This window comes from Sabethes cyaneus, chromosome 2 (genome assembly GCF_943734655.1).
Source record: "Sabethes cyaneus chromosome 2, idSabCyanKW18_F2, whole genome shotgun sequence".
Taxonomy (NCBI): Eukaryota; Metazoa; Arthropoda; class Insecta; order Diptera; family Culicidae; genus Sabethes; species Sabethes cyaneus.
Window position 1 is genome coordinate 187,473,056 of NC_071354.1, and position 12,099 is coordinate 187,485,154.

Sequence of the window (12,099 nt, forward strand, 5' to 3'; positions counted from 1 at the left end):
AGCCTGCCAGGCAGGCAATATAACCGACCATAAATCGGCAGACCGCACACACATTAATTCGTCCGTAAATCACATGTTGGTTGGCCCGATGCGGCCAGATGCACGCGCGGATGCCACAATTACAGTGCAGTCCTATTTAGCGATGAAAAATGATCAAAATTCCAATTAAAATCAATTCCTCATAGGTCACACACCGGTCGTCCGTCGGTGGTGGTGAGTTAGCGGACTCAGCTTATGATTGAACCCTCAGCAATGCAAGAAGGCAAAAAAAAGGAAAATAAAAGCTCATCTACGTCCCGCGGTGATATTTGACAGTCGAGAAAGATGCGTTCCGTGATTGCTTCTCGGCCCAGTGGCCAGTAGTGGCCAGTAGTGGCCAGCTGAAGTAACGAAGAAAAGTGCGTAAAATCGAAAACTGCGCTTAATAGTAATATTATTAATAGTCCTCGGTTGGCAGGTGACTCCATCTGTGTGTGACTGTGTGTTGCAATTCTTCGGACAACGGAGATTACAATATTTTGCCTAAGTAGCTAGTTTGTTTTAATTAGCTGCAGAAATGGTTAATGGTCCTGACGCACAGTCGTAAATCGTTTTCCGCTTCGAGTGGTCTCCCGGTACCCTTGCGTTCCAATCAATAAATCCACCAAACAAATGAGCCCCGTGAGATTCACACACGGGAGAAGAAGGAACCCGTTACAATCGGAGTTGGTCTTCTTCCTGCGACTTTATGTATGTGCAATGTGCATATACTGCTCTCTCGCGGAAGGTATGTACGATGCAAGCGAACGCACCACCGACCGCCGGTCGGTGAAGAGCGGCTATCCATAAATATTAAAATGAAATAATATTATTATTTTTACTTATATGATTTATCATTACATTATTACTGCGCTTCGTTTCGATTTTTCTATACTGTTCGGTGCGGACGCGGACAGTCTTGCGTAATTTCCCTGTACTCTTTATCGCGTCCCATTTAGCGTGTAGCGCGGCCAAGACTCCGAAGATATACACACATGCACGTTCAATCACAGGAAATGAGATTATTTTAATTTATGTGCGTTTAATGGCGAGTGAAAATGACATTCGAGTTAGCTTGGGAAAAGCCATCGGCGCTCCGGCTGGCTGGCTGGCTGGATGTTCAGAATTGGGAACCACCATAAAAAGGGGGAAAATTCAATTGCGACGAACGAACGCGCGTGCGAATCCTACTCGTGGAACTTACCTTGGCAGAGCTTTCCAGTGGATTCCAGTAGACAGCGATGGCATTGTGTGACACTTCCTCAATGCAACCGACTAGACCGACGGAGTTTTTCGTATCTGAAGGAAAGAGAAGAAAAAGAAAACACACAGGGGAAGTAAATAAAACGTCGATAAAGGGTTTAGCGCAAAGTAATGACTGACAAGTTTGGTGATTCCGAATGAAGTATTTAATTATTGGGCAGTGCGGTTTTGTAGCGTGTAATTTGGCGCAAACTCGGAGGAGCTTGCTAATGACATGCTGGTTCTCGTTCGGCTACTGCTCGGCTCCGGAATTCATACTCAACAAAGTACGGTGGGTTTTTTTTATTCGACCACAAAAAAAAAAAGACTGATCAGAGTGGAATCACGTCGAGAAGCGGAGCTTTGCGGTTGGAGTGGATACTTCTAAATGTTATCTTATTGTCTTTTAAGTGGCTACTTTGCGGTAAAGTGTACTCGATCAGAAGTGAGTGTGCGTGAGTGTGTGGTTAGTGCCACCAATAAATGCATGTTTATTTTAATAGTTTTTTTTCAGCTTGCTCGTTCAAACTAATTGGAGGTTCTTTTTAAATGGTTGGTGCCAAGTTCTAAATATAATATTGAGAAAGTTGTACGAAGCTCAACGAATGCAAATAATGAGAGGAAGAATTGTACTGCCTCATCAGTGGAAGCTTGTAATTAACAACTTGATTCATTAGAAAAGTCATTTCCTCGTAAATGACAAACACCTCTGGGAAATAAATTGTTCAAGGTAATTTTCATTTTGCTCATGCGAATCTAATGAAAAAATCTAATGATTTCATGTATCCTCAATTTAAACTGAACACGTAACAAAGTCCCAGTTGCTTCGAGCAAGAAGGTTAATTTCATGAAAATTGAACCACCAATAAGCCACGCCGTTTGGAGTCCTGCGCAAAAACCTTTCCTACCAGCACGCTGGTTGGCTGGCATTCCGTAGTTACATTTAATCGTTACGATCTGTCGTTAGCAGCGGAGCTGCCTAGAACAGCGGGCACACAGTGAGCGGTAGTTCATTCCAAATCGCTTCTCCTTAATTCTAATGGTTTGCTCCGTGGTGAGTTTAACCAGAAAGAACCATCCCGGTTGCGCAATTATCGTCAGCTCCCGCCAGGCTGTGGCCAGCCCGGGAGCCGGCTCTAAGGTTACCACCACCCTTGAGGCGATTGTCATCATCGGCAGCACCAGCAGCAAACCCGTTCGCAACAATCACATTAACCATAAATCTGCGCCCGGTAATTGTGTGCCATAACATATAAATATAATTAAATAATTGTTGCGCCTCAATCGATAGCGGCTCCCTCTCCCCTGGCTGATATGCGTAAGATTGTGATCAACGCCGAGTTTGCATAAAATTATGATTTACCACACAGCTAGCCAACGGCGGACTGCCCAATAACTTAGAACGCCTAATCGTCGTAACCATTGGTTCAGCACCCTGAACGCGGAGACAAGCCGGGACAGGTCACTGGCCTGCACTTCCACTTACCTGCATCCAATATCCGCTGCTTGACCGAGTGTTGCCTACTGTGCCAGAATTGCCAGGCCTTGATTTCGTCCTCAGGGCTCTTCTCCTCGCGGAACATTAGCATGATAACGCTCTGTGTTGAGAAAACAGAAAATAAGAGAAAAATAAATGTTACAAATTAGTTTTCAGGAAATTTATCCGCCGCTAAATGGCTCGCGTGTAATTGATTAGATCACGTCACGAACTAATAATTTTCGCTATCATCATAAACACATTGTACAGAGCGGAAAACGACGCGAGGAAGGTGCCTTCCTGTAAACACGAAATTACAACAAACAGAATAGCAGCAGAATGGTCGGAAAAAATTCCTCACCGATCGAACCTGCACGGGACCAGTGAGTGCAATAGGAAAACCGCTCGATAACAAGCTGTAATAATTAAGTGCATCCATCCGCAGCAGAGGCTGACTCGGCCCAAGCCGACTTCAGTACGTCGGCGTCGTCGTCGTCGTCAGCTGGCCGTCATGGGAGAAGATAATTGAAACATTTTAGTAATGAGCCAACAAGCCCCTGCCCCGATGCGATGACCCGGCCCGGGTGTACGGTTGTAGTAGGTGTCATGACAGTTGTGTCGATGGCGTATCACGCCAACGAAAGGCGGAGGGGGAAGTAGCAACAAGAAATTGGAATGGTTTTAAAAGTGTTGATGAAATTATTACACTTCCTTATGGTGGGGGGGTTGGTGGGTACTGCGGGGCGTTACACTGACAAATTAGGGCGAGGTGTGCGATTTCCGGTACTTATGAATTGGGGCACGTTTTTTATGAGGGGATCAACCGGTGTTTGTCTGCGGTTTGGAATGAAATTTTAATAAATTTAATTTTTAAATGAGTGCTGGCGGTTTGTTGCTTTTAAGTTTGCCATGATAATGAAGACATCATCGGTCGAAAATGTAGCCAATTACCGAACACTTGTCAAGGAATATAATCCAATTAGGGCTCTTTAATAATTGTTGCATTTTGGAAAATTGAAAGAGTTCCGAAGTAAAATAAAATCGATGAAATAAACTGGCAATTGGGCAAACAAATAATAAAAAATGCATAAAAAATATGTGAACTGTTTCAGCTTGCAGTGAAAGTTTTCAGTTCTATTTCAGAAAAATTGTCCTCGGTTTGTGTTATTTAGTAAAGCAAAGCAAAGGGTATAAACGTCATACGACGAATGGCTTGTTAGAACAGCATCGTATCTCGAAGCTAACTGGACAGTTGTGTTAGTTATGAGAGTCAAATTTATCTAAATCTCTCTGAATTAATCGTTGAAACCGTTAACATAGAAAATAATATACCCGGACATTATAGGATGGGACTGTATAACCAACCAAATTTAAATATAAATCATGAAAAAATATTGACATAGGGTAGGTACTCGAACCCACAATATCTAATAGACGGTCAAGTGCGTTTCTGTTACATCATCGCGCCAGGTGTCATGTGCCAGACAAACAATATCGAAGTCCTTCCAAAACATAAGTGACGATAAGTAAATTTCTCTGCGGTTCCCGCAGCTTTGAGATTGGCCACGTAAGCCCTTCAGTTTAAGCGAGAGAACAGAAAAGTAGCGACAACTGCTGGACATGTTTCGCTTCGAATTGCACAATTGCATTTTCTGTTTGATAATTATTAATTACCTTTGACGTGTGTTATTTCGTGCATTTTAGCTTCCATTGCGTACGGCACACCATCCCCCTTTGAAAGAATAATGTAATAGAGTGAAATTATCACTACAAACAGCCCAAGGAACAATTTTCGTTTTATTTTAATTGTAAAGTGGATTTCAGAACCAAATTTTAAAACCGATTATGACGACCTCACTGTTAAAACAACCATCTGAATGTAGGTCACAACCACGTTATGATAATTTGGCCCAGTTTTAATGCAATCATTAAAATCCGATATGCTAACTATCCGCAGAGTACAGATTTTATTTGACATTCATCTTCTTCTTGATCTTCTTCAGCATAGAGCCGGGGTGGCTCGTGCTCTTTCAAGCACTCGTCTTCATTCAACTTGGTCTTGGGCCACTCGTCGCCAATTTCCTAGTCGTCTCAGAAGTCGCAAATCGCTTTCGACCTGGTCGAGCCATCGTGCACGTTCGGCTCCCCTATTCCTGGTGCCGATGGGGTTGTTGAAGAGGACTTTTTTCGTCGCACAGTCGTCCGGCATCCTTACGACGTGTCCGGCCCACCGTAGCCTGCTAACTTTCGCTAGATGTACGATGGGAGTCTCCCCAAGAAGTGCCTGTAGCTCGTGATTCATACGCCTCCGCCACTCTCCGCTTTCAGTTTGTACTCCGCCAAATATCGTCCGCAGCACTTTCCGTTCGAACACGGCAAGGGCGCGTTTGTCCTCCGTGAGCAGCGTCACGGCTTCAAGTCCATAAAGAACTACCGGTCTAATAATGGTTTTGTACATTGTTAGCTTCGTGCGGCGGCGTATGCTTCCTGATCGTAGCGTTTTACGAAGGGCAAAGTAGGCCCGATTTGCCGCTTGGATGCGCTGCTGGATCTCCTTACTAGTGCTGTTGTCGGCGGTCACCAGCGATCCCAAATACACGAACTCCTCTACCACTTCTAGGTCGTCGCCGTCAACGGTTACCGTCCGTGGGAGGCACGCATTTGTTTCCTTTGAGCCTCTTCCTTTCAAGTATTTGGTCTTCGACACATTTATTTCTAGCCCAATTCTCCTAGACTCCGCTTTCAGTCTGGCGTAGATTGCCTCCGCCCTCGCAAAGTTCCTGGCTATGATATCGAAGTCATCTGCAAAGCCTAGATGTTGGCTACCCTTGGTAAAAATCATGCCTCTCGTTTCAATGCCCGCTCGTCGGATCACACCCTCAAGAGCGATGTTGAACAGCATGCAGAATAAACCGTCACCTTGTCTTAACCCTTGCCGTGTCTCGAATGGACTCGAGAGTGTCCCAGAGATGCGTACGAAACACATCACTCGATTCAATGTAGCTTTGATTAGTCGCGTCAGTTTGTCCGGAAAACCGTGTTCGTGTATTATCTGCCATAGCTTGTCTCGGTCGACTGTATCGTATGCTGCTTTGAAATCAATAAAGATGTGATGCGTGGGTACGTTGTACTCCAGACATTTCTGCAAGATCTGTCGGATAGTAAAAATTTGGTCCGTAGTTGCGCGAGCCTTCATGAAACTCGCCTGATCGGTGACAACCGGCGTAACAGGATATGTGAGAGTACCTTGAAGGCGGCGTTTACCAGCGTAATACCGCGATACTTGTAGCAGTCTAGCCGATCACCCTTTTTGTAGATGGGACAAACCACTCCTTTTATCCATTCCTCCGGTAGCTTTTCCTCCTCCCAAATCCTCGAAATAACCCAGTGTAGAGCCTTTGCTAGCGTTTCTTCGCCATGTTAATAAAGCTCTGCCGGTACACGGTCCTTCCCAGCGGCTTTATTGGTCTTCAGCAACCCGAATTTTCGTTTGACTTCTTTGAGATCAGGTGCGAGATTCATGCTAGGCTTATATATGACTGAGACCTATAATGCACACACACTGGCACAACTGGCCTATTGTACTGCACTATTGTATTGTGGATTTTCGGCTATACAATAGTGCAGTACATACTACATACAATAGGCCAGTTGTGTATGTTCAAGAGGTTTAGGTGTGTACATTATTTTAGCACCAAACTAATGCATTTGGAGCCGGTAAAATTTAAACTTCCGTCCGTTGGTAACTAACGACTAGACAAGAAAAAGTAACCATATTTCTTTTGAAAAGGCTAAAAGCAAAGGCCGAAAGAAAAAAGTATTTAAATTAATTTCCAAGAATTTACACGTAGTTTTTCCGGCTTTTTTGTAAAAATTTGAAGTGGTGGAAAATTTTGAGAATCACTTTTTCCAGATTATATGTTTCCTGGAATTTATAGGCATTTACAATTACTATGTTGTGTTATTTACATTCGCTCGCTTTACTTTTATAATTCGTAGGTTACACCATCCCCCTTTAGAAGAATAATGTAAGCGAGTAAAATTATTCTCTACAGTGAATTCGAGATACGCATCAAGCAGGGGTAGAAAAGAAAAATAAGTCTATATATGCAGTCATCTACAAAATCTACAAATTTCGACACGGGAGCTGGCAAACTGAAGGATTATCCTAAAAGTACTGTGACGCATGTGATTAAAAAGTATTAGACAATTAGACAAGCATTGAAGAGGAGCCCTTGATCTTCAACTCCGATTGAAGACCATTCGGGAAGTCGAAGCTCATCGCAATATCACGCATTGTGCCTTGACGAAAAAGCAGAATACTGAGCGTTGTATTGCGCGGCGACTCCATCTCCGGAAAGGCTATAGTAAAGGCTATGAAACAAGTAGAGCACTTACCCGAAGCCTCAAAAAGCGAACAGTAGCCAAAATCCAGCTGCTGACGAAACAGGACGGATGTGCTTTGCTCGACGCTGCAACTTGTGAGAAAGCCGGTTTTAAACAAATCCCGGTAGTTAAATTCTATACTGGTTGTAGAGAGCTCCAGTTTGCGGCAGTGTTCCTAACAGATTTTAGTTGGTTTTCGCAGATAAGTTCGCAAAAACAGTCATGATTTGGCAAGGGATCTGTTCCTGTGGCCAGTAAACCAGTGTTTTAGTGATGGACAATATTATTAAATTCGGAAGTATACAAAAGTGAATGCCTCAACAAACGGTTTTTACCCTTTCTTTAGTCCGATGATGGTTCAGTTATGTTTCAGCCAGATTTGGCCAGTTACCATTGCAGCAAGGATGTGCTACAACGGTACAACGGCAATGCAATACAGTTCATCGCAAAAGTGCTGAGTTCATAGAATTTCCCAGGTCCACCCAATAGAGAATAGGACGATAATGAAGCGGAAACGACATTCATTAAATGAAGTATTTGAGGGACTGGCTGGCCAAGACCGTGACTGCAGAAGGTTAATTGGTGTCATCAATAGTAAAGTAAAAGAATTTCTTCGAAATCACGATAAATGGTAAGTTTGTCAAAAAGATTACGACTAAGCAAAAATGTAGCGTTATACGTTAAACTCTTTTTTACATGACGTAGAAACGTAATCCTCTTGTATTAGTGAACTGAACTGAACTAAGTGGGATGCGATAAACTCAATATCATTTTTCAAAACGATAATAGTCAACTGTGTCCATCGATATCTAAAGCTATTTTCAGCAAACAGGAATCCGGACTCAGAAACAAAATTTACTGCTTGCCTAACAAATATAGTAAAACAACCACCAACTCTCGACGCCTCGTCTTACCCCGAAACAGATCAACAGATTCTATGAATTAGTACTTTACATAAGGACCCAGCCCATGTTGACATTCCATCACAGTCACCTGGCATCGCACAGAAAGCCGCGGTAACCATCACCCTTGGCAGCGAGCAGCATCCAGCGGCGGTGTGTTTGCCGAAAACGTTACCGGCAAATGACGGACGACTCATCCGTTAAATCCGAATGAATGCGCGATCCGCATGTAACCTGAAGCTCTGCTCTCTTGCCTGCTTCGGTGCCTGTCATCGCCGTCGAGAGTGTTGATTGATCGTCACTGATAATAAAAAAAATCCTCCGCCAGTCATGCAAGTGCGACGCCGTTCTCAAGACGCGGAAGGAGATGACAAATTAACTTCGATGGAAACGGTTGAGAGAAGAAAAAAAAAACTCCCAACATAGTCTAATTTAAATATTTGCTCAAAGATTAATTATTTTATAATCTTCAACGGAGCCGAGCAGCTCAGCTGCCCGGGCTGGGCCTATTTAGCCTGTGAGCAGCCTTGGCAAGGCTGAATCGCTACCAACATACCGACCGACCGACGGATGCAACGTCGACGGCAGACGTCGTTGTGCGCATTGCGCCGGAAAATTGCGTTTTACACGGTCGCTTTAACGCGCAAGCATCCATAACCGAACCGAACCGGGGAAAGAAAATTGCCACCTGGAAGGCCGGTTGAAAAAGCTAACTTAGCTAGACCACAGCAGAAAAGTGGAGAAGATTGCCAAGGCGTGTGTGTGTTTGGGATGGGGGGGATATCGAAAGATATAATCAGCGATCATGGCAGCGGATTTCGCGCGCCATGAACACGTCCAAGCGCAGACTGAACTGTCAACTAGGCGAGAGGATGGTAACAGCAGACCCGATGCAGGCAGAGGGGTAGCATGAGGATGCGTCAAAATAAAAAAGCGAGGTGGCTAGCACAAGAGAAGATGCATTTGTGTGTACAGAGTGATAAAAGTCGAAGACTCTTGTACAAAAACGCCAACGAAGGCTCGAAGAGTGGCACTGGACAGCGTGGCGGAACAAAAACAACACATGGCAGTTCTCGTGTCCATCCACCACCACGCTGCGTTGCTTGGTCAGACGCCTCAGCCTCCGCAGAAAAGAGTAAAATGACGGACAAGAGAAAATAATTATTATAAATAAGTAAACTGACTAATAGCTAAAAGATATAGATACATTACAAACAAGGCATTTTGAGATATAAATCTTAATTAAAATTGCACTATGTTTTCTATATTTACAGTTAGAAGATAGACTTTCCTTCCTTCTGTGACGTTGTGTCTCTGCATTTTCCACCTTGTCTGTTTTTCTTCATTTGGCTCTTCGGTTCCGTGCCTCATTCCGAGTGCCAAGAGCCCGGTTTTGTCGCTTCGGTAGATGGGGTTTCGGAAAAAAGGCTTTTCTCGTGATATTCGTGTGTTTTATTAGATAAATTTTTGCGAGACACTACACAGCACTCGTCGCAATTAATAAATACCATCATCACTGGTGCTTATGAGCTACATCCGAAGTGGAAAACTTTTGATGCCACGACTTTTTTTGTGCTGTCTGCTCAACTTTTACTCGTTGATTTGTGCAAGCTGCTTGGTTGAAAAAATGATAAAGTTTGCACATTGCAGATTTTGCGAGAAAGTTGGCAATTTGTAAGACCACCATCTAACGAAACGACGATTACAATAAATTGACGATAAGATCAGTAGTTCTCATCATAGCATTCAAAATACCATCTGCAGCATAGCGGGTATAGCCTTAGGTCACGATGGCACAACGCTACCTACCATATAATACCATCTCCTCTGACACCACCAGCACTTCCTGCGAACGCGCGCTTTGCGCCATGAATATCTAAGAGAAAGTAAACACTTTCTGCCACAAGGCAGAAGGATCAAAGCTGCGCTGCTCTAACGTGGCACGGCGCAGAATAAACAATCAACCCATCCTTCGATTGAATGGTGTAGAATTAAAATATTTTTATTGTGAAAATGAATAATTACTACTTCTTTGATTTGTTGAGCCTCCCTTCGCATCGCTAGCGCTTTCAGCCAGCATCTTAGACGCATAATTGAAAAGAGCGATGATGAGCATTGCAAATCAGCATACAAAAAGGTAGGAAAAAAGGGGTGGAAGTAACAGACAATTGGGTTTGAATAAACGAAATAAAAAGTATATACTCATATGCGCACAAAACTATGTACGTCAGATAGATACAGATCGGAATCATAAACTCCGAGCTGACGGAGACTGTGCGGAAAGCAACACACAGGAATGTTTGTTTTAGGGCATCTGCTCATGTCATCCATATTCGGGAGGCAGGCAGCTACGGGGAACAACAAAAAATCGTTATATGCAAATTCTGTTTCTTCTGCGCATCCGCGCTTCTTCTGTTGCTGTTTTCTTGTGAACGGAGAACGGCAGCCAGTGGCACTGGCTGGCAGTGCCCGGAAAGGGTTGCACAGCATCCCCCGGGAGAACTGCTCGGGTGCTGCTTGGCTGTCATTCCACAACAGACACAGTCAGCCAGAATAATGATGAATTATGAGCTTCCGAGTAAGCCGGAAAGGATGCAGGAAGAAATCGAATCGCTCGCTTGATCGCTGCAATCAGAGCTCTAACGAGGGTCCTATCTATGCTGGCAAGAGTTCACAGCAATTAGATGACAGTTTGCATTTGCTTCAATCGAACAGATAATTAAAAACTATGGATGCAAACGATTTGTTCCTAAATGCTGATCTGGTTGTTCTCGTTACAGTGGATTGGTTTAACAACTGTTGATATCTTTGGATCGGAGTTGAGAGAAATTATATTATAGTTAATAGGATCGTATCATTTCTCAGAATTCTTAGAGTGATGTTTGCTTTCAGTTGGCTGTGGTGCCAGTTAAATTTTATATAATTTTTCTTTGGGGGACACTGAGAACCAATATCTTGCTGTACATTATTTTTTACTTTGCAAGTATTCGATTCGGACGTATCTCAAGCCCTTGCATCAAGTTACAGCAACCCATTCAATGATTCATGAAGGACTTTGTGATCAAAATTTAATCGACTTAAATTTGACGCATTACGTTTAATCGTGCATCGAGCTGAAAGATGAGCCGGGTAGTCAACCTCGAAGAAACTAGTGACTCCAAATCGTGACGATAAACACAACATGATGACCAAAACACGATCCCGGAAGATGTACACGACGATGCTTACGAAGTTCAATCGCCTGATAACGGGAGACATAATCTACGTCAATGCAGACTTTGGACAGCTTCCCATAAAGGAATTTTATACGCCAATCGGAAAGGAAACGATGGCAGACATTTTCAAGCATTTAAAATCGTCGAAGTTCGCTAAAGATGCGTTTAGATTGGGTGATTTTTTTAGCAACATGTGGAATGCGACATGTGGCTTTTATAACTTTTGAGTGTCGTAAATAAAACACAACTTGAGAAAAACAAAAAAAAGAAGAAGAAGAAGAAGAAGAAGTAGAAGAAGAAGAAGAAGTAGAAGAAGAAGAAGAAGAAGTAGAAGAAGAAGAAGAAGTAGTAGAAGAAGAAGAAGAAGAAGAAGAAGAAGAAGAAGAAGAAGAAGAAGAAGAAAAGATGGTTGAAGAAACAAAATTTTGTCTTCTTTTTCTTTTTTCTCTAGCTGTGTTTCGTTTACAAACCTCAAAAGTTATCTTTGCCAAGCTGCTACCAACAAAACAAAAAAAAGTTTGTTCCAATACGTTGTGTAGTTTCTGAGAACATGAAGTTTGAAAATCGTGGTTTTCCAAGAGCGGTGTTTTATTCCGCCGAAGTTGTTCCACGCTGCACTGGAATGCTTATGTGTTTGATAGTTTTTCAGCCACTTCCCGTGGTCGGATAATTACAAATTTGGTATCAAAATAAGCGGAAAGCCTGCAGAATCAATATTTGAAATAAAAAAATAATGATTTTTTCAAAATTTTTAGTCGTTTATGTCCCCTTAAGAAATTTCAGGTTCGGTAAGATCTCTTTTTTATCACCAAAGATCTTGTACCTGTGCTATGGCTTGAAGCGCGACCATCAACCAGAA

The 12,099-nt window shown here is 43.0% G+C and overlaps 1 protein-coding gene across 1 annotated transcript in view; it reads right to left on the reverse strand.

The window, feature by feature from the left end:
* LOC128733538 (protein grainyhead) overlaps window positions 1-12,099 on the reverse strand; it is a 380,102-nt gene that overhangs the window by 59,746 nt on the left and 308,257 nt on the right. The window contains exons 7-8 of the mRNA XM_053827190.1: window positions 2,747-2,858; window positions 1,223-1,317 (exon numbers count right to left, since the gene is read on the reverse strand). Coding sequence (XP_053683165.1) covers window positions 1,223-1,317; window positions 2,747-2,858 — 207 coding nt within the window. The remainder of the gene's footprint in view (window positions 1-1,222; window positions 1,318-2,746; window positions 2,859-12,099) is intronic.